General features: G+C 47.5%; 1 protein-coding gene across 2 annotated transcripts in view; it reads right to left on the minus strand.

Annotated features, from left to right (window-relative positions):
* Window positions 1-3074: 3074 nt before the first annotated feature.
* Window positions 3075-27229, minus strand: part of ptpn4a (protein tyrosine phosphatase non-receptor type 4a) — a 74355-nt gene continuing 50200 nt past the window's right edge. The window contains exons 11-27 of one of the 2 annotated variants that reach the window (XM_086145307.1): window positions 22577-22640; window positions 20128-20300; window positions 18172-18240; window positions 17891-18025; window positions 17080-17241; window positions 11712-11871; window positions 11042-11125; window positions 10901-10957; window positions 10173-10329; window positions 8967-9133; window positions 7684-7774; window positions 7525-7586; window positions 6678-6824; window positions 5272-5400; window positions 4375-4523; window positions 4106-4241; window positions 3075-4020 (exon numbers count right to left, since the gene is read on the minus strand). In XM_086145307.1, coding sequence (XP_086001433.1) covers window positions 3649-4020; window positions 4106-4241; window positions 4375-4523; window positions 5272-5400; window positions 6678-6824; window positions 7525-7586; window positions 7684-7774; window positions 8967-9133; window positions 10173-10329; window positions 10901-10957; window positions 11042-11125; window positions 11712-11871; window positions 17080-17241; window positions 17891-18025; window positions 18172-18240; window positions 20128-20300; window positions 22577-22640 — 2314 coding nt within the window. In that variant the 3' untranslated portion in view covers window positions 3075-3648. Of the gene's footprint in view, window positions 4021-4105; window positions 4242-4374; window positions 4524-5271; window positions 5401-6677; window positions 6825-7524; window positions 7587-7683; window positions 7775-8966; window positions 9134-10172; window positions 10330-10900; window positions 10958-11041; window positions 11126-11711; window positions 11872-17079; window positions 17242-17890; window positions 18029-18171; window positions 18241-20127; window positions 20301-22576; window positions 22641-27229 lie in introns of both variants that reach the window. The other variant, XM_086145306.1, reaches the window with a different exon arrangement.

A 27229-nucleotide genomic window follows, 5' to 3' on the forward strand; every position in this document is an offset into this window, starting at 1 on the left:
TTTAATTTGCATTCATTTTAAATTTGATTCCCTGCTTCAGTGATCATTTTCTGCCAATTCTAATGCGACTTCCTGTCAGGGGCATGGCTAATATTTTGATTACTAGGAATAAAAAGCAGCTGATTATCATACGTTCAAGGTGTTTTGAGACGGTTAGCTCTCCGAGTAACAAATGAGTTATAATCAGGTATTTTCCTTTATTTAGTTGTTTTTTAAAGGTTTATTGTTTATATTAAGATTTCCAAGTTATATCATAACCACTTTTCTATGTTCCTAGAGTGAGGAAAAAACTGCGAGCAGTCCCCGGGCCCCTTCTTTGGATGGCTACCCCTTTACTATTTCCTCATTTCTCAGGATGCTACATGCTTAATTCTGAACAAATTTCAGGGTCATTCATGAATTCATTCATTATCTATACCACTCATCCTGCACTCAAGAGGGATTTAAGCCTATGTCAGCTGTTATTTGAGGGGAGGAGGGGTTCATGCTGGACCGGTCGACATTCACCCATCATTCACCCAACTATTCTCTTCATCATTTACACATCATACAGATATACAATCATTCACCCTCTTAGTTAGATGTCACATAGATATACAACCATACCCTGTCATTCACACATCTGGGAAATTTAGAACTCCCTCTATTTTTGGACTGTGGAAGAAAAAACCGATATAAGCTCGGAATAGAACCAAGGACTTTCTTGCTGAGAGGGAGAGGCGCTAACCACAGCGCCTTTCTGTTTCTATAAAAAAAGGCAAGGATCTGAAAAAGTTCTGTGCCCCCCCCCCGTCCCAACTTCACCTTTACAGTGCAGAGAAGCTGCGCTTTTCCCATGCAAGCTTTAATGGGTGACACAGCAGTGCTGAACCAGGAAGAAACAAGCAACTGAGGACAAACAGGCTGTTTTTATCTTTTTTTCTTTTCTTTTTTTTATGACACAGGTAGGAGTTAATCAAGGGTATATAAGGAAAAACATGTCGTGTTTCATTATATATACTTGCTTTTATAGATCGTTTCAAAGTCAAAACAAAAACCTCTCGAAGTAGCAGTCTTCAAATGCACACCATTTGAATCATCCAAGGGAGGGGGAAAAACAAAATAAAACAAAAATATTTTCTGCTCACAAATGATTTTTCCCTTTTTTATTTTAAAGATTTTTTTTCCTTTTTAATATACAACATTGTATTTACACGGTCTAGCATTATTTACACAAAATGAACAAGTGGCACTGTGTAGTTAGAAGTTCTGTTCTTTTTCCCTACAGGTGTCTTATTATTTTTTTTAAAAGAAAAAAAAAAAGATAAATTAAAAAGAAAAAAAAAACAAACTCATTTTTTCAGTAGCACTACCTGCCACTCAGCCTTCCAACAAAGTGCTGTCCTCCCCCCCTGTGCCCAGCCACAACGGTCTGCATCCTTGGGGGAAAAAAAAAAGAAGTGTACTTTTAAAAATTTGAATAAACGCTTAAAATAGAATACGGCGAACCCCGAGCCCCTTCCTGTTCCCGGTCCCCGTCTTGACACCGCCTGTGTTTTCACCCCCGTCACATTTCTTGTGCCTGACGTGACGCCGGGGCAACCTATGGCCAAAAACCAGCACCCTCGCTGCAAGGATGGTTGTCTGGTGGTCGACAGATGAGCAAATGAGCAAACCTGTGTTTACCATGACCAGACAGAAGCGGGTTCGCTTATCAGATAAGAGCTAATCCGTCACCTCGACCCCCGCGCTGCCCTCAAATTCTCACGATTTTTCAGATTCGTTATCGGAGGAATGATAATCTAAATAATTCATTCACCGGATCCTTCCGCACTGATCCGAAGACTTCCTCTCGGGACGAAACAGGACTTCAATCAATCGGGGCGTAAATTTGGGATTTTCAAATTATTCTCTAAAATCATACATACATACATATATATATATATATATATATATATATATATGAAAATAGCTGTCAGTGCTTTTCACTTGCACTCCTTGTATGTCTGGTTGCACAATAAGTGCACAGGTGGGGTGGAGGGGTCTTAATTCCAGAAGGTAAGGAAACTTCTCCATTAAGATGATAAGGGGAGTTTTGAGGTTGACGGGGGTTGGGGATGTTAAAAAATTAAAACGCTTTTCATGATTGGACTGAAACTCGGGGGAGGGGGGGGCAGCTGCAACGGTTTCGAGAAACTGAAGAGGAGGGGAATTTTTGGAGGGACTGATGGACATGCGTGCACACACACACACATACAGCAGCAGGAGGAGGAAGAGTACGTTCAAAACAGCAGAGGCTGCAGGCTGCACCGCCGCAAAGAGCACATTTTGGCCAAATAAACGTCTGAAATCATGACTGAAGTCGTTAATAAAGCAGCCGGAGGATCACTTAACCAGATCGCTGCCAAGGCTGGGAAGCAACTTTTCACTGTGAAATGCTGAGGGGCGGCTGAAGGGATCCAGGAGAGAAAGGGGGTTGAGTTGCATGTTGTATCAGAGCGGGCGGCTAAAGGTAAAAGCTAAAACGAGCAAAGTGGGGGGGTGGGTAGGTTGTTCTATCTGTGAACATTGAGCTCCCAGAATTGAAACACGGCTTTTTCCCTTGGAGGCTTTTAACCAAGTCGACCCGAATTGCTGTTGATGGGGGCGGTGGTAAATCGCAGAAACCTCTATGCGTGCGAATGCTTTTCGAGGTAGGGCTCATTGGTGGCAAGGAGGTCACGGGCCTGAGGATTTTGAAAGCCGGTCGTTCTTCCGCCACGTGGAACCGCACCGCGTCCGCTAGCTTGAAAGAAAATGCGGCAGCGCCAACAGGAGGTGAAATGCGGGAAAGTGCTTTCGGGACGTCCGTCGGACTCGAGATATGAAAGCCAGGATTGATTAAAAAGAAAAAAAAAAACAATAAATTTTCTTTTTTTTTTTTTTCTTTTTTTTTTTAAATCAAGAATAATAAATTAAATCATTCCTCCCACCGGGAGGAGGAGATGGAGAGAAAGAGGAGCAGTTAGAAGAGGAACCACACGACTTCACTACCTAAAATAGAACCAGGAAAGCATGAAGCTCTAGACTCGTACAAACAAACGGACAACTTTTTTTTTTTTTTTTTTTAACGTTTCTTCACTTTTTTTGTTGTCGTATTTTCCATCGTCGTTCTCGGCGGACGAGGGTTCGACACGAAACTAAAAACACAATAAATTATCTTCTCCAAGGAAACTCAAGATAAGGTTTCTCTGAATCAGCTAAAAGGAGACTTTAAAAAAAAAAAAAAAAAAAAAAAAAAAAAGGAAAAAAGAAGAAAAAAAAAAAAAAATAGAGAGGCGGGCCCGTCTGGCGGACTCGCTTAGGAGGGGACAGGGTTTTTAAAAAAAGGTGGTGGGCTTTCCGTCGGGGGGAGCGGCCCGTCCCCTCCGTACTTATGGCACAACAGCAGACCCTCCCCGTCCACGTAGTTTATCTTTGTGATGGTGTCTCCGTTCCCCCTGAACGTTCTCCGTCCGCCGGCGGCTGCATCGCTGCTCCCGACCGACCGCCCCGCTCGTCTTTTTTTTTGTATGTTTTCCGTGTTTTTTTTTTTTTTGTTCTCATAAAGTGCAACAGTGCTTTTTTTTTTTTTTGTTCTCTCCGGTGGTGACAACCCCTTCCCTTCCCTTCCCCCCCAAGGGTCAGGCGTTACGGGTCGGCGAGGTCCGGGTTGATGCTGGTCTCGCTGGCAACGCTGGGCTCTTCAACCTCCTCTTCCTCCTCCTCCTCTTCCTCCTCTTCTTCCTCCTCCTCCTCCTCTTCCTCCGTCACCTCACCGACGTCCAGCACCTCCACCTCGTCGTCGTCGTCCTCTTCGTCCAGCCCGCCCTCCAGCAGCTCCGCCACGGCGTCGCCCTCCTCGGCGGACGCCGTCTCGTCTCTGTCGTCTCCTGCTTTCCGCTCCTCCTCTTCCTCCTCCTCCTCGTCCGTCTTCTCTCTCAGCTGGTAGACCTTGAGGGGTCGGACCAGCCCCTCCTCGTAGACCTTCAGGATGGCCTCGCAAACGAAGCGGTACTGACTCTGACGGGACACACAGGGAGCAACTTTAGCCGCAAGTTTAGGGCGGGTGGGCGGGGCTTCAGGGACAGGGGGCGGGGCTACGTACAGGCGTCTGGATCATCATCGCCCGCTGGTCTCGCATCGTCCTCACGATGTCCAGAGGGTACACGGGCTGGGCGCACTCCATGAGACACAACGCCGTCTCCATGGTGATGAGGACGCCGGTCCGCCCGATGCCTGCACTGGAAGCAATGCAGAAGTGGACGGGGCAACATTATTGACCTTTCAATCGCCGCCCATTCAGAGCAACGTCATGACAGTGAAGATTCCATCTGCAGCTTTCATATGATCAATTCAAACGTATTTCAAATGTACCTGCAGTGCACCACCATGGGCTGGTCCTGGCCCACCCGCTTGGTCCGAACCAGAGCCACGAAGTCCAGGAAGTCTGTGGAGTCGTCCGGGACGCCGTGGTCCGGCCAGGCCAGGTACTGGATCTGGGTGAGCTCCCGCTGCTGCTCACTCTGCACAGACACACACACACACACACACACGCGCGCACGCTCAGTTTTAAGAAGAACAGTGGTGGGGTTGGGTTTTGGGAGGATCCCAGGACTCGTCCTCACGTGCCACTCAAAGAGGCGCCCCGGCGTTCCACATTGAAGACTGCCCCGCCACGATCGCCATGGCAACACATCTATTTCCATAGCAACAATCACAGGCGGAGGGGAATGCTAATTCGCCTCCTCCCACAGCGTTACACTCTGAGGGAAGCGGGGAGAAGGTCACGTTCTAGCAGCTGGGAAAAGGAAACCTATAGATTTTGCTCGAAGTTCGCTCCCCCCGATATAAAACCCAGACCGTGACATCTGTAAATACTGAAGCCTGAGAAGACTTCAGGGCGCCAGTAAGGAGCGCAGCAGCGTGTCCGTGAATCCAGGGGTTTGGGACGTCAAAACAAACAAAACAAAAAAAAAAAAAAAAAAAAAAAAAAAAAAGCTAAACTGGAGTTCTACAGTTTCTGCCCTCCTCCGTCCCACTCGCTGTTCCTCTCCTTCGGCACTGTGACTGACTGGGGCGGTTGGGTTGCCATGGCGACCAGCCCCTGATACGTGGTCTGCATGCAGCAGCGGCGAGCGGGGGAGCCAGAAAAAGAACAGCCTACACCGGTCACTATGGCAACACACCTCCTCCAGGCCCCGCTTCCTACCGTTCCGGAGACGCGGGTCTCGACCTCCCCGCCCCTCCGTTCTCCCCCTCGGCCCGGCTCACCTGGGTGTGTGTGAGTGTCATCTCCCGGACCAGGAAGGCGGCGTTGCCCTCCTCGTTGTGACAGGTCACCGCAAAGTCCCCGTAGATGGCGCTGCTGTCCGGGTTGGGCCAGTACTGGTGGCACTTCACCTGCGGGGGAGAGCGGGGGGGTCAAAGGTCACCGTGATTACTATTACAGCGCTGTCTCTGTTATTGCGATCAACAAGTGACGCGTGGCCGGCTTCGGCTGCAGCTTAGGACTGCAAAATCTGTTGTTATGGCGACTAAAAAGCATCGTGGGCTTTTTGAAGACACCTCACGCAGCAGAGCTTAAATTTTCAATTTTATAGGACATCTATTTTTAACTCCCGTCCCGTTGCGGATGGACTTCTGGATGCTCAACATCCACCGATAAAGAAATGGAAGAAACAAACAAGATGTCATAAATCTGCAGCTACTTTGGTGGAATTTCCACGGGCCGCCGTGGGTAGAGGGAAGTGCCATCGGAGGGGCAGCACAAGTTGGACATTCTGGAGATAAAGTAAGACTGAGATGGTTTGGACATGGATAGAGATCGGTGAAGATCTGGGTAGGATGCTGAGGTTGGAACTGCCAGGAGAGGAAGACCAGACAGGAGATTTATAGATGAGATGATTTATAGATTTATTAGAGAAATTAGTGGGTGAGAGAGGAGAGAGTTGGATGGGGGCAGATGATCAGCTGTGGTGACCCCTGAGGGGAGCGGCCAGAAGAAGAGGAAGATCATGGCAGAGCTGATGGAAACGCATCGCTGCAGAAGAGCCGCCAGCGTCAGTGGACCGTCGGACAAATGTTCAGCGGATGTTTATACTAAAAATGTGTTATTGTCAACATCTCATGATCTTAGTTCTCGAGAGTGGGAAAAAAAAAACAAAAAAAAACATCTGAGGTCAACAGAATGAAGATGGCTTCTGACACGACACCAGCAGACAAATTTACCGTAAATTCCGGACAATAAGCCGCGACTTTTTTCACACGCTTTTGAACAATATGGCTTAAAACAACAATGCAGCTCATTTTGGGATTTTTTATGCGGGAGGGGCTAACGATCTTCACGACGCTAAAACATTTATCCTCGTTACATCGAGCCGATGAAATGACCGGGAAATTCTGAGGCCGTTAACTCCGACACCGAAGAAGACGACTTTGACTGTTTTAGTGCGCAGGAGGAAGCCCAAGATAGCAACCAGCTAGCCGGTGCGGCTTATATTGAGGTGCGCTCAATAGTCCGTAAATTACGGTATATGTTTTAGTCTCATCGGTGAATAAAACTCACCTGACCAACAGATTTAAAACGATGCATCAGCAACTGTAATCTATTACCACAACTTGCGCGCGCGTGTGTGTGTGTGTGTGTGCGCCAATGGATAGTGCCGTTGCATACATACCCTCCCCCTCTCGACCTGCGTCGTCAGCATGACCACCATGGACGAGCCTTGCTCCCAGGTCATTTGCCAGAAGTCGGGGCAGGTGTTGGGCAGCGGCCCCTGGCAGGCGATGTAGCGGTTTATGAGGCTGGAGGCTGGGATCTCCATCTGCGGGGAGGAGACACGGGAGTCAGAGGAACCCTGTTTAAGAGCCGCGTGCTCCCAACGTGCGGACGGGTAAAGCAAAATCAGAAGATTCAAGCGGCCCGAGCTCATTGTATAAAAGCGTGTTCACTTGAAAGCCCTGTGTGCAAAAACACACACGGTGAACTGGCGAAGCAGACACACCCTTTGTCTCGGAGACCCAATGGAAACACCAATACCTTCGTGACGCCGCGACGGCATTGCTGAGGCTGATCGGCTGAATGCGTGTGCGGACACAAGATTTTCTAAAAGCGCCTTTTACTGGGGGATCCCAAACCAGCACGTTTACTTTCCCCTGTATTTTAACCGCAGGGCCCATACAGGGAACATTGATTTTCTTGGGGAACCACCCCAAATCTTTACAGAAGAAAAAAGGAGGGGCAGACAGCCAATTGGTGGCTGGCGTCGCCAAACGGATAAATATTTTAGCTCATCGGCTGGGGAGGCCTCACGGTTGCAGGGTGGCTGCCCGACAGTCGTCCAGCAGATGGGTGGACCCGGTCAAAGAAAAGACGACGCTGCACCTCTGGACACCTGAACGGCCACACTTCATGTCTTTCTGTGTGTGTGTGTGTGTGTTGCCTCTGAACATGTGTGCCTGGATTGTCCGGACCGCAGGGAGAGAATTGGCAAAAAAAAAAGGGACGAGGAGGAACACACTCACGTTGATGTAATTCGCGTTGATGTAGTCATCTGTGCTTTTCAGGATGACCCGCGTGGCATCGTCTGCTCGGAGAGAAAAGGGAGAAGGAGAGATGAGGGACGGCGAGCGGGCGTGATCGCAGATAAAGATGGCACGGAGCAAAGGGCGAGCACCACGTACAGGGTGAGATGTCTCTGTAGCGATTTTTGGAAACGTTCTGAGGTAATTTGGCACACAGCATGGTCATCCCCGGCCTCTTTCTGTACAGTTGCTGCAGGGAAAGGAGACACGGATTCAGACAACAGGAAGTGGGGGGGGGGGGGTCAGGTGACCTACCCTTTACATCATACGTGGTCGCCGTGCTCACATGGCACAGAGAGAATCGGCGACAGTGTTCTACTTTCTGATGGTTGGGTTCTTAAAAAGGAATTGAGACAGTGAAATAATAGCGTGTTCAAGAATTGCGGTCACATCGGTCACGAGTGGATAGGTTCGGTGGGATGATTGTGGCAGCTGCGTTTTATAGTGTTTGATTCGTAACGGAAAGTCAATCTTTCCTGAGTTTAAAAGGACTTTTCACTTTTGTGTTTTTTTTTTTTTTTTGCACAATTTTTGACCCGATTTTTCGGACCATTTTTTCCATGACTTCAAAAAAAACACTCAACTGGAATATTCTCCTTTTTTCCTCCTGTCTCCTGGTCTCTTCAGGGGTCGCCATAGCCAATCGCCTTCCACAACCTTCCCCTCCACCCATAGACTTCCTCTCTGGTCCTTCTCTAGAACCTCCTGCCTAGCGGTTCGAACCCCGGCATCCCTCTACCCTTTGCTCCAGATCATCTGACGGGTGCTTTCCCTCTGATGGAGCTGTTCCTGATCCTCTCCATCCTCCTCACTCCCAAAGAGAACCTCCACATCTTCACCTCTGCTCTTTATCTACTCCCCGAGACCAGACACATGGCTGGACCTCATCACCATCTTCAACATCTTTGACGCATTTTTCACCCCCCGACACTTGTCTCCACCCGTTCCAACCTGCTTGCACACGTTTCTCCACCTCTTCTCCACAATCTCCAATGGACTGTGACCCCAGGTGCTTAAAATCCTCCACCTTCTATACTTCCTCATGTTCACACACATGCACCCTTTCTTGCGGCAGCTAAGCGCCATCCCTCTCTTCTCACCTCCACCTGCTCCCTACATATCACAGTGTCTACAAACATCATGATCCCTGAATGCACTCCCTGGACCTTTTTTTGTCACACCTACATTGACGCCTGTTTAACCTTGTTTTACCCTTTATAACAAAAGCGTTCTCAACAAAAAGAGAAGAAACTGGACGTCTGTTTGGAAACGGTACGCTAATGATGTTCTTGATGTAGACTATGAAGAAATCTGTTCTATTCTTGAGGAATCTCGGGGGAATCGTCATGAAGCCCCGGGAGAAGCGGGGCGTCCCGACTCACATCGAACTGGGCCAGAATCGCTCCGCTGCTCAGGCCTTCCTTCAGGGTGACCATCGAGTCCCTCAGAGCGTGCTGGTCCAGCTGTGCAGGGTCCTGCGGGGACTTCTCCGGAATGTACTGGAAGTCGGGCTCCGAGTCCACCTTCTCCTCCACCACGTCGTAGATAGCTGGACGAGGGAGAGAGGTTTTTATAGAAGAGGTGGATTATGTAGGCCGAGGCCTCGGGCGAGGGGTTTGTGGGAGACAGGAGTGAAAAAAAAAAAAGCACAGAGGGGCAAGGTGATATTTACAATGCGAGAAAATATCTGCGGGGATGAACCGGGGCCACCGGACGGAGAGCTCCTTCCTCAATGAGACGCAAATAATACAAACGAAATGAGAAGTGACAGGCATTCAGAACGTTGATGCAATCTTGCATCTGCCTTGATGAGGGGCTGGATAGAAGGCACAAATCCCCCTCTGACCCACTTCATATACCAAGATTTTCCATGTTTCATCATCTTTAAACGCCCATCAACTCGTGCTGATTGAAGCGAACGCTCTTGACTCTCCAGCTGGACACGCAGGGGAGATCCCCGTCGGCAAAAGCCACGCGGAGCTGCCGACCTGAGCGGGCTTGCTGGTTTTGATCAAACTGCAGCCGCTTACAGAGCCGTTCGAGTGGCCCGGTCAAAAGTCGACCTCCTGGCGAACGGTTACCATTGTGAGTCGGCAAATGTGACTACAAATTCGTTAAGAAATGACAAACGTCTGCCAGGGATGACTGAAAATCGGCCAAAATATTCATTATCTGCAACGCTAATCCTGTACGCAGGGTTCCCGGAGGGTGCTGGAGCCTATCCCGGCTGTCATTGGGCGGGAGGCGGGGTTCTGGACCCATCACATGTCGGAGCATACGTATTCTCATTCACAAATCTGAGCAATTTAAGGTCTCCAATGAACCTCCTGCATGTGTTTGGACTGTGGGAGGAACCCGGAGAACCCATAGGAACCCCACGCAGACACATGAGGTTCATGGAGACTCCACACTCCTGTAAGAATCCAACCAGGGACGTTCTTGGCAGCTGAAGTTAGAGGTAAAGCAGAAACTTCTAGTTGAGATGAGCAAAAGGAAAGCACAGCGACGGCAGCGCAGAAAGGGCTCTCGTCGAGCAAAGAAAACAATGAACCTGGAAGGTTAGCAAAGAAAGACGGCGCGGGTCTCACCGTTGGGTCGCACGAGCAGGATGAGCTCCCCCGAGTGGCTCTCGCAGCTGGCCTTGATGAACATCACCACCTGGTCGTGGGTATGGTCCGAGATGTCGCGGCCATTTATCAGGACCACCTGGTCCCCCTCGTTCAGCCGGGGCACGCACAGGTCGGCCTGCAGGGAGGACGGAGGGAAAGTCTCCAGCTGCGATTTACGACCGAATAGCTGCGGGGTTCAACGAAGGCCGGATGCCATCCGTCAAACACGTTTGTAAAGTGATGGAAGAAAGGGCGACGTTCCAAAAGAAGAGAAAAGCGGGACGTTCTGATGACATCGCCGGTCGCCGTATGAAGGACGCCCAGAAAAAAGCAACAAAGATGCTGCTTCGGTCATTTCATTCCACACACAGAACTTCGGGATCTACACAGCCGGCTTTAAAACGGCTTTTTAAAAAATTCTTTTGCCATTATTTTTCTTTTCCCTGTAGTTAACGTATCCTACTTCTACTGGAAAGAAGATGTTTATTTGCAAACTTCTCATTAGACACTTGCTTTTCTACTTCACTTATTGGATGCTTTATTCTGGTTTTCTGGATGTTGTTTCCAGTTATTATTAGAGTTTCCTCCAGGTTTAATAATATCCAATGAAGATCTCCGTAGCACGATCACAGTAAGTTTGAAAAAGGTGATCGGCTGAAGGGTTGGATCAATAGGATGCCGATCGGGGACATGTGAGGGGAACCTACCGACGTTCCAGGTGCCACTCTGGACACGATGATGGGCATCTTCTGGTCAGCTCCGCCCTGGAAGCACACGGACGGGGGGGTTCTTGAGAAAACGCATCTGGCAGGAAGTGCCGCACTGAAGACGGATGGGGGACGTCTTACCTTCACGTTGAAGCCGAATCGTCCGTGTTCGTCGGGCCTCATCTTGATCAGGACCAGGTTGTCGTGAGGGACGACGCCGTTTAGCTGTGAGGATGCGGCGGAGACATTAAACTCGCTTTTACCGATTTGTGAGAATTTCCAAATCATTTGTAGGTTAATTTTTTGGGTGGGGTTTATTTTGGTGACCATCTACTTCTATGTAAAATTGTGTATATCTATTTGGATATTACATAAACAAATGAAAAATAAATGGGGATGTTTTTTTTAACCGGGATGTTTTCTATCTTTGCACATATCTTTCTGGTATTTGAGTCGTTAAACATCCAGCGTTTCGGCGGTGTCTCATTAAAACCCAAACACACCGGACGACGCCCTCAATGAATTCACCTGAAGTGAAATACCGAGCCACCGGCAAGTATCATCACCATGGTAACAGGTTGTCCAACTCCAGGATAAGTGAATAATCATCAGAGCCTTGACTGCCATTAAAGAGCCCCCGCCCCTTTTTTTTTTTTTTTTTTTTTTTAAATAAAGCGTGTGGCTCGACAAAGCTAGATTTTGAGCGATTGAGGTTCAGCCAAAATGCGGGAAAAAAAAAAAAATGACAGTGAGAGAAAGAGCGCGCGTGTGAATGTGAATGTGTGTGCGCGTGCGTTGCTGCTCGGCTGACCGTGGTCTTATCGGCGTTGACGGGGACGTCGTACATCTCGTTGAGGTGGTTGTCCAGGAGGCTCTGCTGGGAGTGGGCCTGGATGATCTGGCTCAGGGTCTTCCTGCTGAGCTGCTTGGGGGGCAGAGCCGGGGGCTGGCCGTCCACCCCCTCCGGTGACCTGCAGGACGGAGGGCAAGGGAAATTCAGAAATCCATCGGGGAGAAAAGTTCGATACCGATGCGTAACCTCTCGGCAGAGATGTGTGTGACGTGGAATTAGTGCGATTCACTTGTAGCCTTTCCAGAAAAACAACAAAATGGGTCGAGGGAAGGAGTCAGTGAGCGCTTCAAGTTCGAGGCTGCTGGTAACTAACTGGTAAGTCTTTGGCTCAGAATTTAACAGCTAGCACAGGTTTGGTTAAAAACCAAATTATCCCACTCTGAGGGCATTTATCACGACTAATTTATTGCAAGCAAACGTCTGGATTTTGGATAGAATAGGATTTCGGAACTTGGCAGAAATTAAAAAAAAAAAAAAAAAAATGACCTAGTCGAATGGATAAAAAAAAAAGAAAAGAAAAAAAAAAGATGAACAAAATCAGAAAATTAATAAATACTGTAATTTCCGGACGATAAGCCGCAACTTTTTTTATGTTATATATGGACTTTTTGAGGGGGGGGGGGGATGGTTAACGAGCTTCACGCCGCTAAAACATCCATCCTCGTCACATCGGACCGATGAAATGACCGAGATATTCTGAGTCCGTTCAACTCTGACACCGAAGAAGACAAATTTAACGGTGTTAGTGCGCACGAGGAAGCCCGAGATAGCGATCGGCTAGCCGGTGCGGCTTATATTGAGGTGCGCTCAATCGTCCGGAAATTACAGTACATAAAAAAAGGGTAGCAAGGTGAAGGTCAATCACGGTGCGGCTGTGGGGTTCGCTTGGTGCGGAAACAACGAAAAACGGGGTAAAAAACAAGGCGGCCAAGTTGAGAACTGTGGGGAGACGAGGCCCGTGACGGAATTGTGATCGACCCGAGGGGCTCGCCGACACACACGTTCCCTGAAACCAGACCTGATGTCGCACTTTTAACGGGGCCCTGCATTCTAATACGAAAGACGACATGAGTCACGACGCAGCCGTCTTAATAAAAGATCATCAGAGGGAAGCCCCGCAGTGTGTGTGTGTGTTCTGAAACAACACACAGTTAGGTGAAGCTTTCAGTGGCATCCCAGCTCACTCTCAGGAGAGGCAGTCAGAGCGCATAGAATGTCTGCGTGTGTGTGTGTGTGTGTGTGTGTGTGTGTGTGTGTGTGTGTGTACTCCTCAGGGGCGTGAGCACCAGTCAAATAGCATTGCCTTTGTTTTGGCTGTTTCCACTGGTGCCACTTTGTGTCTTAAACACACATATGCAAACTAACAAGTGTTACAGGTCAGAGCGGGGTCGGCCTGCGGGGGGGAGGGGCTGCGGACGGAGGGAAGGGCTCGGCGGGCCTCGGATAAGATGCACGTCCTGCCAACGCTCACGCTGCTTCTGCACTCAGATGAATGCTCACATACCTTGCCAGGAGGGGAGCCGGGGGACAGAGGACACACACACACACACACACACACACACACACACACACACACACCCATCACACTTTCTAGCAGCACCAGACGTGACAAGTGCTGTCCATCAGCCATGAACAAAATCCTCTGAGGTCAAAGCGTAGAGGAAAAAGAAAACAAACAAACAAACAAATAAATAAATAAAAACAGAGCTTTTTCATATTTGTTTGAATCAAAACACTGATTTTTTTTATTAGGTCTAAATACACATGCTGGACCCATTCGGAACCAACACTGTCACTGGTTCTCCCTGGTCTCGCAGCGGAGAAGCTACTGAGACTTATGGAAAGAACGCAGCTCGACATCCAACTGCAGTAACCCTTCGCTCCAAACTCTTCCATCCCGCGGAGGGGAAGGGAAGGGAGGCCCGGGCCCTGCATGAGAGGGACGCCAAATGTCACGCCGTCGCTCGCCGCTGGTGTCGAAAAACGGCCGCTAAGAGTAACAACCTGCGAGCGTCCAAAGGGAAATGATAGGCGAGGGCAGCGCGTGTTTTCCGAAGATGAGCGTGAGTGATTATGTCATCTTTTGGCTCGATAACCGAGCCATAAGCCAACAGCTTTGCGTGCAGCTTTGTAGGCAGCGGAACTACCACTATAATGTTACTTAACCACTAGGGTTTCCAACAGAGAAATGTTCCAGCTCACCATTGCGATTCTCCCTCCCTTTTCTTTCCTACACACAAACACACGCACGCACCTTCCAACTGTTTTGCAGAAAATAAAACAGCATAACTAGAATGTTGTTTTTGAAAACAAAAATGCAAAAAAAAAAAAAAACACATGGTATTTGGAAAGAAGGCACGGGGTGACGGATCTGCTGACGCTGCGCGGTGAACATGCGGCCTGGATCCTCTCACCTACCCAGGAGAGGCAGCGGCAGCGCAAGAAATCAATCACGTTTTTTGTCAGAACGCGACTTCTGACAGCTCGCCGGGCGCCGACGAAGGGCAAAGATCTCTGCGCGCCAGCTCATCTTCACCTGTGAGCTCCAGGTGATGCCTGGAAGCCCGAGGTTGCAGGTTGGCTGAGCTCAGCATCACCGCGGATCACACATTCTGGGTCTTTCTTGCACTTTTGATTTTCTTTCTTTATTTACTTATTTTAGTTCTTTTTTCGTGTCTGCACATTCAGTCCCGGGACTTGCGCGCCGCACGTGTTTCTCCATGAGATACGTGCATATTACAAACCTGATGACCTTTCATATAGACATTAAAATACGCCGCTTCCAACAACTTTAAATGCATCGCAATCTCACAGCTGCGCCGTGCCATATTTGTAGAAAACAAAAAACCCTCTAAATATGGAGACGTTTGAATTTTGATAATATCATTGACTATTGATGGGAGTTATCAAAGACAAACTTTGTCCTGGGAGAGCTGCCGACAGAGGACAGCGTAGAGATGCTACTCCTCTATGAGTCAGCTGGGGTTGTTCAGATGTGATAAGGCCGCCTCCTGGGTGTCTCTAGTCGGAGGTGTTCCCGCCTCGTCCAACTGGCGGGAGAGCTGGAACACAACGCGGGGGTTCAGTATCTCCTCTCAAACACCGCGGCATCCGACGGAAAGCGCTGGAGTGCATCCCTGGCCGCTACATTGTCTGGTTTAACTGAGGCACTCTCCCACACCTGGTGCTAAGCTAGCAGTAGCTATCTCTTCGGTCATTCAGTCATTTGTGTGACAATTACCCTCAGCATAAAGCTAAAGCTATGATGGAATGATTATAATAAAACATATTTAAGTGTTGGACTGGCCCGGTCCAAGGCCTGACCAAAACCCAACTGAGAATCTGTGGCAAAATCTGGAAACCGCTGTTCACAAACAGTCTCCATCTAATCTAACTGAGCTTGAGTTGTTATACAAAGAAGAATGGTGAAAATTTCAGTTTCTAAATGTGCAAAACTGATAGAAACATACGCGACATCGTACACAAACCACTTGCAGTAATTGCAACAAAAGGCGGCTCCACAAAGTATTGACTCAGGGGAGGTAGAATACTTTTCAGCTATTCTTTTGTAAAAAAAAAAAAAAAAAAATCAAATCATATAAGATTTTCTTTGTACTTCACAACTGTGATCCGCTTTATGTTGGTTTTCCGATAAAATTACCAAAAAGTCCACATATTTACATTTGTGGTCGTGACTTGGTAAAATATGGAAATTTGAAAGGGCATGAAAACTTTTGCAAGCCACCGTAGAGACATAGAGCCACTTTCCCTTCCATTCACAGCTCACAGAAACATCTCCACTCGATCTTTCATCAATAGGTCACAGAGACATGCGGCCATTCACCCTCTCATTCCCACATCATATAGATACACGCAACCATTCACCCTCTCATTTACAAGTCATAGACCTGCAACCACTTACCCTTTCATTCATCCATTGTATAGACGTACAACCGTTCACTCTCTTAAAGATCATGGGAGAACTGGCACGGACCAGCCCCCTTGTCGGAATCGAACCAGGGACCACCTGTCTGTGCTGCAGACGCGCCAATCTTCACCCGAAAAACAATGAAGATCCCCCAACACACACAGAGTTGGAGAGCAGCCTTCCTCTTGCTAATAAAAAGCAGCGGGGCTGTCCTTCATAGAAAGCCGAAGGCCTGTGCGATAGCGGCCAAGGGTTTCCTGTGCGCAAACACAACGCCACATCCACCAGCCCTCAGGAGACCGTCCATCGCTGCCCTCGGCTGTAATAACGTCCACAGGAATGCTGCGGTCGCCATGACGGCTGACTGACTGCGGCGTGATCAGCTGGCACTCTGTGTAAACATTACCAGGGTGGCGTCGCTGCACAAAAGGCATTTGGTGACAAAGAAGTAAGCAGGAAACAAAACAAAACAGCACGTTTATAGAGGTTGCAACCTACTGCCAGGGAAAACTTAAATAAACGCGGTAAAAAGAAAGGGATCATAAGCAGCAGCCTCCGGTTGTTTGTCCGGCTCCGAGCTGCTTCTGATCCAACTCACTCTGAGCTCGCAAACGAAACCAGTCCTTAGTTTTAGGTTTCGACACGGAGGAAGATGTCAATGTGAGGATCGGAACCCAGTTGTGCCGGATATGCGGCTTCGATTCTATGACTGAGACCTTTACCTTTAAAAATGGCACCAAAACAACTCTGAAAAGATCAAAATTAAAAGTTTCAAATGATTTTTTAGTCAGTTGTACTTAAGTGTGCATGAAAATGATAAAGAAAGGCAATGATAAAGATGATCCCGGTTTTCAATGTCTTGTTAAAAGTTTTTTTTGCTCATTAGAACCATCAAATCTGGGTCACTTTACTTTTTGAACTGAACCAACACATCTACTGCTTTTGTTTTGCGAGGGAATTTTGTGGAACTTTACGAGTTGAAGGAATTCACTGGACGGTTTATAGCATGTCAACACAATGAGGGCATACAGATGAAAACACGCACACAATGACCGGTCGCTGAAAAGCAGTGCAACCCCTCCCGCTATAAACATGTTTTACGGGCGGTTATTCAGGCTATCTGACTTTTCAAAGGGGGCGAGCCTAGGAACCGCCGGGAGGGCACGGCGCCCCGGTCAGCTGAGCAGCCGTCAGACACACCGGCATGAACCTCGATGGGTTCAATTGAACCTCAAGATTATAAGCCAGCTAGCTTTGAATATGAGCAGTAAGTCTAAAGTTAAATGAAAAGGGGAACAACGGCGTCCTTCAATGTACAAAATACAATGAAGGAAGTTAGAGACGATGAAAGGGTGACAGAATGTGTAGTTACACCAAGTGTCCGGCAGGGGGACTTACGGGGTCGAGTCCAGGCTGATGCTGTTGGCCTGAGTGGAAGAGGCTGACTTGTGATTGGAGGAGAAGACGGGCAGGCTAGGTGAGGCGTGGATCACGTGGTCAACCAGGTGGCCGACAGACGACGGGCGTAGCCTTGTGCCCTCTTGGATAAACATGGAGTTCCTGTCGGGGGGGTAAGAGCCGGGGGTCAAACCTGGACGGACCAGACTGTTTATCTGGCTTCTTCCACCTGCCTCGTGGATTTTGGAGGGTTCGCCGCTCTTCCTGAGCTCCAAGTCCTGTCCTGTAACCCTCTGCGGTCAGACTGTCTGTGTTGCATGGGCTGATTCTCTCGCATTCAGATTTAACCATGTCCGTAATCATCCTTTTTTTTTTTTTTTTGCTTCCGTGAAAAAACACGTGCGTATTTGTGGGATGAAGGCGCCGTGGACTTCCATAACTTTTAAAGTCATCAAGTCTAAAAATCATGTTGAGTGAAATGGAAACGAACCTGGAAAACGAAGGGTTCCTTGGGATTAAGGAGAGATTAATTTACAGTCACTCAAAGTGAAAATCAAATTCAACTACATCTATTGACCTAGAAAAAACTGCCCTCTTGCCAGTTTAGGTCATGATAAATAGTTAGCGGCCACAACATGAGAGTTTATTGTCTCCTGAAATATCAGCCCCAGTCATGGAACCAGGTGAACAGATGAGATGATGCCCTGGATGGCTCCTTATGCAGCTCACTGCCCAAAATATGACCGGGCTTCTGATGTCGAGCTGCTGTTGCTCCGTCAAGTCCCCCCCGCCCCCGAAAGAAATCACTTACTGATTCGGCGTCCCCGGCGGCGAGCGGGTGGGCAGGCTCTGCGTCTCCAGCCTCTCATCTGATAGGCTGTTCCGGCTCACTGCCTCCCAGTCGGTGCCTCCCACCAGCTTCCTGGCCAGGGGCTTACTGGGCGATCTGCTTGGAGCGAGACATTCACTTCACTGTGACGGCGTTCGTAAAAAAATAAAAATAAAAAAAAAAAAAAAGAAGCACGACGTCTGACGGACCCCCCTTGGCGCGTCGGGTCTGGACGGCCAACCCAAGAGAGGCAGAGTCCTTACCTGGCAAATACCCGGTCCTTGATGCCTTTCTCCTTCCCATACTGCACGGACTGCACCTCCGTCCGCCCGCTGCACACGGATAACACAACCGTCAATCAGAGCGCGGGAAACTTACAAAGAATCTAATCTAGGATTAGCAGAGCGGGAACGGGAATCGCCCGGCGAGCTCCAACTCTTTGGCTTAGCAGGACTCCAAAACAACGATTTACGGCACCACATGTAAGAGCTGCCATTATTTATGCAGGAAGGATGTGCCCCTCCGCACCCCCCCCCTATAAATTCTGCATGAAAATGAACAAATCAAGAATAAACAGGCATCTGGGAGCCAATAAATCTAATATGAATATTTAGATCAAAAAAAAACAGACCAGTCAAATGGGATCCCCCTCCCCCCCACGGGTAACAGTTTATTGGCAGTGGGGAAAATAAAAGCGCTGCTCATTGGGGATGTCATGACAGCAGATGGCAGGGAATTTGGAATGAGTGGTATAATTGGTGTTTAGACCGCTTATAGGCATCACAAATATTTTTTTTAAACTACCCCACTACCTCTTGACCACTCACATTCATTCATATATATATATATCAAATTGATACATTCTCTACATCTTACTACCCGCATCTCCAACTGTACACCTGTATAAGTGTAATTTCTCGATTGCCTGGACAAGGATTTTTTTTTTTTTAATATTTTGAATTCAATTGAATATATTGTATTAAGTCTGTTTATTGGTATTCATATCCTTTCTTTGTATATTCTATTATTACTATTTGCACACTTTTCCATCCTGTAATGCTGCCGTGACAACAGGATTTCCCCGTCATGGGATCACAAACATCGATCTTATCTTAATATCACAGCCCGCTGCCTGATCTTACAAGGACAATAATACGAACCGTGAATCTTGTATTTATTCCTGAGTGCCGTCCATGTCACGGCGAGACACTTTCTGTCTTATGTATTTTTTTTTCCAGGGTAAGCCATAAATTATTGAGTCGCGGTGCTCTAGAGTAAGGTGAAAGGTGAGGCGCCACTCAGTGCTTGAGTAGCTCGAAAGGAAAAAACAAAACAAACAAAAAAAAAAAAAATCAAAACACCTTTTAGACACCTGCCATGCAACCGCCCACTTTCAAGTGGATAAAAACACCGGTTGAAAAAATGATGCACAACCCCAGCTCATGCACAGAGTGAACTTCTGTTCTGTTTTCCCTCCCCCGGCGAGGCTCCATTAGCGTGAAGGCAACTGTGTCTAGAGAGAGGAACTCCTAAAGGGACCCACCTTGGTGGATAAATGGATGACGGCCAGACAAGAACCTCCTAAGAACGTGAGACAGTGGGCGAAAGATTCCACCCTATTTAGTCCAGAGCATGATGAAAATCCCTTGAAGGAGCCTTCTGGAAGCTAGCAGGCCAGGGCCAAAAGTTGGCCGAATAGAACAATGACTGCCAAAGATGGAGATGCAGAAGGGAACCCTCCTCTCCCATCGGGAGCTCAACCCCAAGCATGTAAGACTACATGTCCAAGTCACATATCAAGATTTTTGAGCTTCTTTACTAAAACCTAGATTTTATCTAAATCCAAGCAATTAGCGATCTGATCAGATAATCTTAGATTTTCATCATTATCTATGAACGGTGGGGGTCTGGAGCCAATCCCGGTTGTCCAACCAGAGACACCCAATTTTAGGACTATTTACAGCATCTCGTCACACGAGTCAAAAATGAACAGCATCGCAACAAATTCATAAAGCAACCTGGCGTTTCCAATTTGCTGTTGTGAATAACATCTTAGCAAAAGGTAACACATCTTTACCCTTCATCGTGAAAGGTTTTCGCTTCCTACTTCGCCAGCGAGACCGCTATTACAGGACCTCTATGTTGCTAACCCTTTTGGGGTTTAAAAAAAAACCCAAATTAAGAAATTTGGCCGTATTTCAAGAGTGGCTTCTTCTCACCAGTATCTGAACTTGGAGCCCAGGGTGAAGTAATGGGAGAAGAAGTTCTTCTGCGGCGGGATGGGCCGCTCTAGCCTGAAGAAGGTGTGATGCTCCACGCAGGCCTTCCACAGGTTCTTGCAGGCCCGGTAATTCACCATGTTGAAGCCAAGCAGCGTGTCGCGGCTCTCCGACTGTACGCAGCAAAGAGGGGAATAATGAATATCTTACAGGATTTTGCTTTTGTGACAGAGATGTTTTTTTCAAAAAGCGCGGCATACAAATTTATTTTTAAGGAATATTAAGCAAAAGGTGATTAAAAAATAGGGACGGTCCAGTCTATCGTTGACATTATGTGGGGCAAAAAAACAGGATTTACTGTCTATTGGCAAGTTGTAGCTGAATACGGCGTGTTTTGGTGAGGGAGAGCAGGAAAAGCTCTTCTTTGGCGTTCGATCTAATAAAATAATGGAAAGGATGCGGGTGAGTGATGTGTCTTGGGGTCCCGTCACTCCTGGGACAGGAGATCGATCTGGGTGCAGAGGTGTGACGTCCGGCCACTCGAGAGGAACAGAGGAGGGGAATTAATTGAAAAGGGCCTTTATTTTTCAGAGGCTACAAGTTTAGACCGCAGCTGGTCTTCATCTGGGGCTAATCTGTGGAGACGGATCCGTCCGACCCACGGGTGGCGACCGCCGACGCAAGGGGTTTAACAAACGAATCAGGAAACACCGCAGCTCAGCTCTGGGGGCTCAGCGGAAGACAGCCAATGGGTTATTTTCGAGAACGGACACTCGTAAAAGCTTAAGTATGACTGAAAAAAAAAGCACACTTCGCAGGCTGGGTTTCTAAAAGGGGAACATTAATCACGTTATTATGGTAACTTTGGTTATTTTGAGATCGTGGAGGGAGAATTTCTAGGGAAGGGCCAGTGTTTCATTCCTGCTCAGTGGGTTCTTGTGTTTACATGGCTCGACTTCTCATTAGTCACAAGGTGGATTTTAAAAACAGACACTGCGTGGTGAAGGGGTTAAATTCGCAGCAAACACTGAACTAGAGGGTCATTTTTAAGATGGGGGGGGGGGGGAGTTCATAAAACACCACCTATTAAATGACTCCACACTGTCTATTTGTTGACACTTGAAGGGATCTGATGCCTCGACGTAGCTTCAGACTTGGCACCAAAGGGGGGGAGACAAAGAACGTAGGCCCGGTTGGATTTGGAAAGAAGATGAAAAGGGAAAAAGATGGAGGGCTTAACATAGATTGAATGATGTCATGCCCTATTTGTGTGTGTGCGTGTGTGTGTGTGTGTGTGTGTGTGTGTTGACCCGGCGACCGTCTCAGATAGTGTGACGTGACCGGGACTCGATCAGCTCCAATCGACACAGAGGCAGATTAACGCGGCGGGCGGTCAGCAGGGGGTTAATCCCGCACTGATTACACATATTTATGCTCTGCTACCATCCGACGAAACGCGCCTGTGTGTGTGTGTGTGTGTGTGCGGGGGTGTGTGTGTGTGTGTGCGCGCCATGTTTGGGTCATTTACAGGTTTGGGTTAAACCGTGCGCTTCTACTTTCATCAAGACTGAGAGGTTTAGTGATGATGATGGGGAGGAGGTTGAGGACGACAACGACGACGGCGACGATGAGGATGAGGATGAGGATGGTTCCTGGAAAGTGTCACCAGTTGGGCCACAGATGTTGAGAGGGATGTGGGTTAAGCCGTGATTTTTAGGTTACAAACGAGCGTTGGGGAGAAGAGGTGGGAGAGTTTGGTGTCGGTGAGACCTTAAGGGCCCGGGGAGATCAACCCTTTCGGAAAAGTCTGAAGCTTCCTTCCAGCACTGACGTACACAATAATGCACCACAGTGCGGAAAATCACTTGCAGAATACGTAACAAAAATACAAAATATGTATTTTTGGGGGGAAATTTCTTGCCGATTTTACAGTAGTTTCCTTCAGATTTTCTCACTTTTTTTTTTCCTCCTTTCACAGGTGAATGCCTGTTTATTTATTTATCATTTTTTTAACATAGAATTATTAATTAACAAAACAATGAATACTATTAAACATTTGTTTATCGTCCAAGACCATTCATATTCGATGTGTTTGCACGAAATTGAACAATCGATTAGAATCATTTAGAATCAATTAGAATTAGAGTCATTTATACACATTTGTGTTGAATATCACAAATGTGTGAATGTGTGAATGAGATTTTCTCATTCTTTTTTTCCTCCTTTCACAGGTGAATGCCTGTTGATTTATTTATCTTTTTTTTTAACATAGAATTAGGAATTAACAAAACAATGAATATTAGTAAACATTCATTTATCGTCCAAGACCATTCATATTCGATGTGTTTGCACGAAATTTAACAATCAATTAGAATTTATACACATTTATACACATTTGTGTTGAATATCACAAAAATGTGAATGTCCGGAGTGTGACGGAGACACTCACCCCTTCTCTCCGCAGCTGGATGAAGAACTGTTTGCACTTGAAGGAAATTTTCACTATTTTCAACCTGAAAGCACAGAAGAAACACGAGGAGAGAGAGATGAGCGTGCATTTCAGCTGCCCTGCAGCGGTGAACCAGAGTTTATAACACAGTTTTCGTGATTCTATGGTGGTCGCGGGCGGAGGAGGGGAGGATGAGCAGAGGAGCAACAATTCATTCAATCTCAAACATAATAAATATATAAAATAATGTTAAAAAATAGGAATAAAATAAGGTTGGCAGTTAGCGCTTCCACTTTACACCAAGAAGGTCCCCGGTTGGATTTTGACAGGGGAGCCTATCATTCTCCCTGTGTCTGCGTGGGGTTCCTCTAGGTCCACCCAAAGCCCAAAAATATGGAGGTTCATTGGAGACCCTAAATAGCCGAGATGTGTGAGTGAGAGAATGGTAGTCTGGTTTGACATAACTGGGAGACATCGGCTGCATGTCTCAATATGACGTAAATGACAGTGGATGGTTGTGTGTCTGCGATCGACCAGCCCAAGGTGAACCGGACCTCTCACCCAATGACAGCTCGCAAAGTCTCCCACCTTCGCAACCCTGAGTGAGGGATAAGCAGTATAGATGATGAGTGAAAGTTAAGATAAAGCATTTTCATATATATAATAGCCCTCTACATACATACTACATACTTACTCATGGAGAACCGTGAACCTTCGCTTCACCGTGGTATGGCTTGTCGGTAAATTCCGTGTTAAATCTAAGTGAACATCCTTCTCGGTTTAAATTTATTTTTCAAGGGTTTTAGAATATCCTTCATGCTGTTCACTTAAAATTAAGTCATGTATTCAACCTCCGATTAAGACTGAACATCATGTTTCCCTCCCTGGTGAGCTTTCACGGATTTCGTAATCTAGAATTCTAGAATTATGCAACCTCACTCACACCTGGGATGAAGGTGCAGCAGGGGAGTTACAACCCATCCCAATGTCACTTCCCAGCAGAGGTGGGACCCAACACCCAAATGCAACCTCCTGAGCTGACCCACCTCCCCCGCCCCGCACCCTAAACTCTTCTTTTCTCATCACTGGGTGACAAACATAACGTTCAAATGAGAAGTGCCCCCCCCCCAAACACACACACACACACATACGGCCGTGGCGAGTGGTTGGCTGACGAGTTGCGGAACAACATAATCCCTTCCTAGAGCTCTGTTGCTGCACTGACTCATCACTCCCTGCTAAATATATTTTACCTACACACACACACACACACACACACACACACACACACACACACACACACACACACACACACACTTGCTTATGCAGAGTGTGAGTCACGGCCTGTCTAATTGCGCCACATTCGTTTGGCCGGCGGGAGGACGAGCGGGTAAAAAAAGGGGATGGGGGGAATTCAAAAAAAGACACGCTCTCCAACTCATTCTTACCTCGCTGTTTGGTGGAGACGCGTAAACTTGGAGGAGAGGGGAGCGAGACGCCATGGGAGGCGGCGGGGTTTTATTTCCGGAAAGGACACGGGAGGACAGAGTGACACCGATAGAAAAGAAACCATAGAAGCGGGAGACTAATTTGTCCAAATGGCGGAGGACAGCTGTTGTGGACACCACTGTTGGGACGCTCAATTTAGAGCCGATGAAGGCGTCTCTCTCTTTCGAAACAAACAAACAGACACGGGCTGATTAAATCTATCAAAAACAGTATGTGTGTGTGAGGGGGTGTAACACCTGTTTGAATGGAGTAGACCACCAGTTATTGTGATTTGTGTAAATTATACCTTTTAAGAATAAAGAGTCCCTTATTTGCAATTTAAGCCTTTTACATAAATGTACAAACCTACGAATATTATCAGTAGAACTGAGCCGTTCTTTAGTTTTCCTGCCTGTAAACATCCTGCTCATGTCTCACAGGCAAGGTCACGGTAATATTTGCACTTGAACTGTAAAATTGGCTCATTGCATTTTGTCTATTTTTATAAGCACTCCCATGGGCTTGGGGAAAAACAATGGAGCGATTAAATGCAACAATGTATTTTTCTGTAGGGTGTAAATACCACACGCTTAAAAAGTCAAATTTCATTCATTATCTATACCGCTTGTCCTGTGCTCAGGGTCGTGAAGGCAGAGCCGATCCCAACGCTCATTGGGAAAAAGATGGGGTTCACCCTGGATCAATCACGGGGCCACATATAGAGATATACAACCATTCACTCACTCATTCACTCATTAACTCAGGGTGTTCGATGAACTTCCTGCATATTTTTGGACTGTGGGAGGAAACCAACATGGCGAGAACGTGGAGACTCCACACACAGAGAGGCCTGCTGTTCAGAATCCAACAAGCAACCTTCTTGCAACCTAAAAAATATTCCAGCAATCATAGGCTTTGGTATAGAGAGCAGAGATAGATGCGCACACACACACAAGCGTGCCTGTGTATGGCGCCGCCCCAAGATTAAAATCGCGATGGTAAAATGTATTGAGATATTTACTCTGAATTGTCAATATTTCATATTCAGTTCACTGACAGCGTTTGGTTTATATTTTCCTTCTGTTGACATATTTGGGCGAAAAAAAAAACAAACAAACAAAAGGAATGAGCTGACTTTGGAGACGATTGGTCAACTGATCTGGAGGCGGATCTGGCAGATCCACAAAACAAGTTTTAACACCCGTGGAAAAAAAAAAATTGACTGCTAAAAAATATTCCAGCAATCATAGGCTTTGGTATAGAGAGCAGAGATAGATGCGCGCACACACACACAAGCGCGCCTGTGTGTGTGTGTGTGTGTGTGAGGATGCAGAGCCCACACACACGCACAGCATGAATTATCCTCTGGAGTTACGAGGATTTGAGTGGTTACTGTCCTACTGACAGCACCCACTGACGTCTCACCTCCCGCAGGGGCGGGGGGGGGGGGGGATTTCCAAGAATCCTGGCTTTTCAGAGAGAAACGGGCGCGAGAGGCACCAAAGTGATGGGAGCAAATTAGACGGGACTAAAGGGGAGGGAGGACAAAGGCGAGCCGCGCCGAGCAGATTTGATGCTTATAATTTGTTTCCTGGAAACTGACTTTGACACGGAATCCCTTCCCGGAGAAAGAAAAAAAAAAAAAATCTGATGGATTATAGAAACGATCAGCCGGGGCTTAAAACATTAATATAAAATGTCGATAATCACTGCTAGAGTTTAGCAAAACCACGACGTGGAGCGTTTCTCGGCAGAGAGAGGGTTCCTGGAGGTGGTTCAAGTGGATCTGGCAGCGGCCCGGCGGCTGGAGAGGCGGCGCTGCGTCAAGAACATCAACCGTTTGATTACTCAAATTGGAGAAAATCTGGCCTGGGAGAACGACAAAGAGCCACTTTCTACCCTCATCAAAAAATTACAGCCCGGGCTGCGGGCGCGGCGGGGGCAGAGCCAACGGAGGGGCCCCCTTTGCGAGGAGCTGCGCCTCGATGGATCGGTGGAAAAGTGCCCACGCCGCTCGGCTCACTCCGACCTGAAAGCTGGCGGGATTCTCCTGCGTTGGACGCGGTGGACACTTGGCTCCGGCTTGGTTTAACTCAACCTGACGGCTGTCTCATCACTAGCCTTCCTCCCAGCTCACAGAATGTGTGTGTGTGTGTGTGTGTGTGTGTGTGTGAGTGTGTGTGTAACACGGCGAGTTTTATTTGTAGACACACAAAGCATGGGTTTGGCAACCTATCATTAAATATCATGCAACTGTGATATTCTTTTATAGATATTTTTATAAATAAAACACATAATTTGGCTGTCTACATTCGGCGTCTGGAAAAATCTCTTGTTTTAGTTTGGGTGATTTTAATGTCAGGTGACCTTTGCACGTTCATGCAAACATTTCCCGAACCGTTTGAAAATGTCGGGAGTTAATTAGCAAAAAAAAAAAAAAAAAAAAAAAAAAAAAAAAAATCAGCTTAAAATATCCATTAAAAATCCGCAGGTGGATGCAAATAAAACACGCTGCGAACCTGACACGGAGCGAGAGGCAGGGTTTAACCGCGGCTGGTCACCTGTCAATCACAGCGCTCACCCTTAAGGAAGGTTCAGTCTTCAATAAAACAACTGAGTGTTTTTGAAGGAGGAGGACGGAGAACCCGGAGAGAACCCAAACCAGGCAAAGCAAAGGACGCACCTGCTGGAATTGACAACCCGCTGGCAAAAAACAATGGGACGCACTCTCCTATAAAAAAAAAAAAAAAGGCAGCCCCCCAGGTCGTTTTCACATTTTTCCCACGGCAGCGACCAACCATCGCTAAGCTTCATCGCCTGGTTGTCGGCTTCAGCTCCCTAGATGGCGGTTTCGCGGGGAGCGCGAGGAAAGCGGGATATTGGCAGATGAATGCTTTGATTTGCGAACTCTCCCTGATGAAAATACCGTTCAGGATGCATTCGAGGTCTGACCGGAAAGGACAGCTTCAGGTGGCAAAGACGTACTTATTGGGTCGGAGGGTGAAGCCTCGTGGACCGCCGCCCGCTCCGCCCTGACCGAGGGCCTCGCTGAAAATAAAATGTGAACGCCCGCCAGCCTCTTTTTTTCCCCCGAGCCGCAACTTCGACGAAACCCGTTATGGTCGTCTCTTGGCCCAGAGACAAACCGGGCTCTTTCCTCGGCGT

Source organism: Fistularia commersonii, chromosome 4 (assembly GCF_037954325.1).
Source record: "Fistularia commersonii isolate RoL2024-O1a breed Wild chromosome 4, RoL_Fcom_v1.0, whole genome shotgun sequence".
Lineage (NCBI taxonomy): Eukaryota > Metazoa > Chordata > Actinopteri > Syngnathiformes > Fistulariidae > Fistularia > Fistularia commersonii.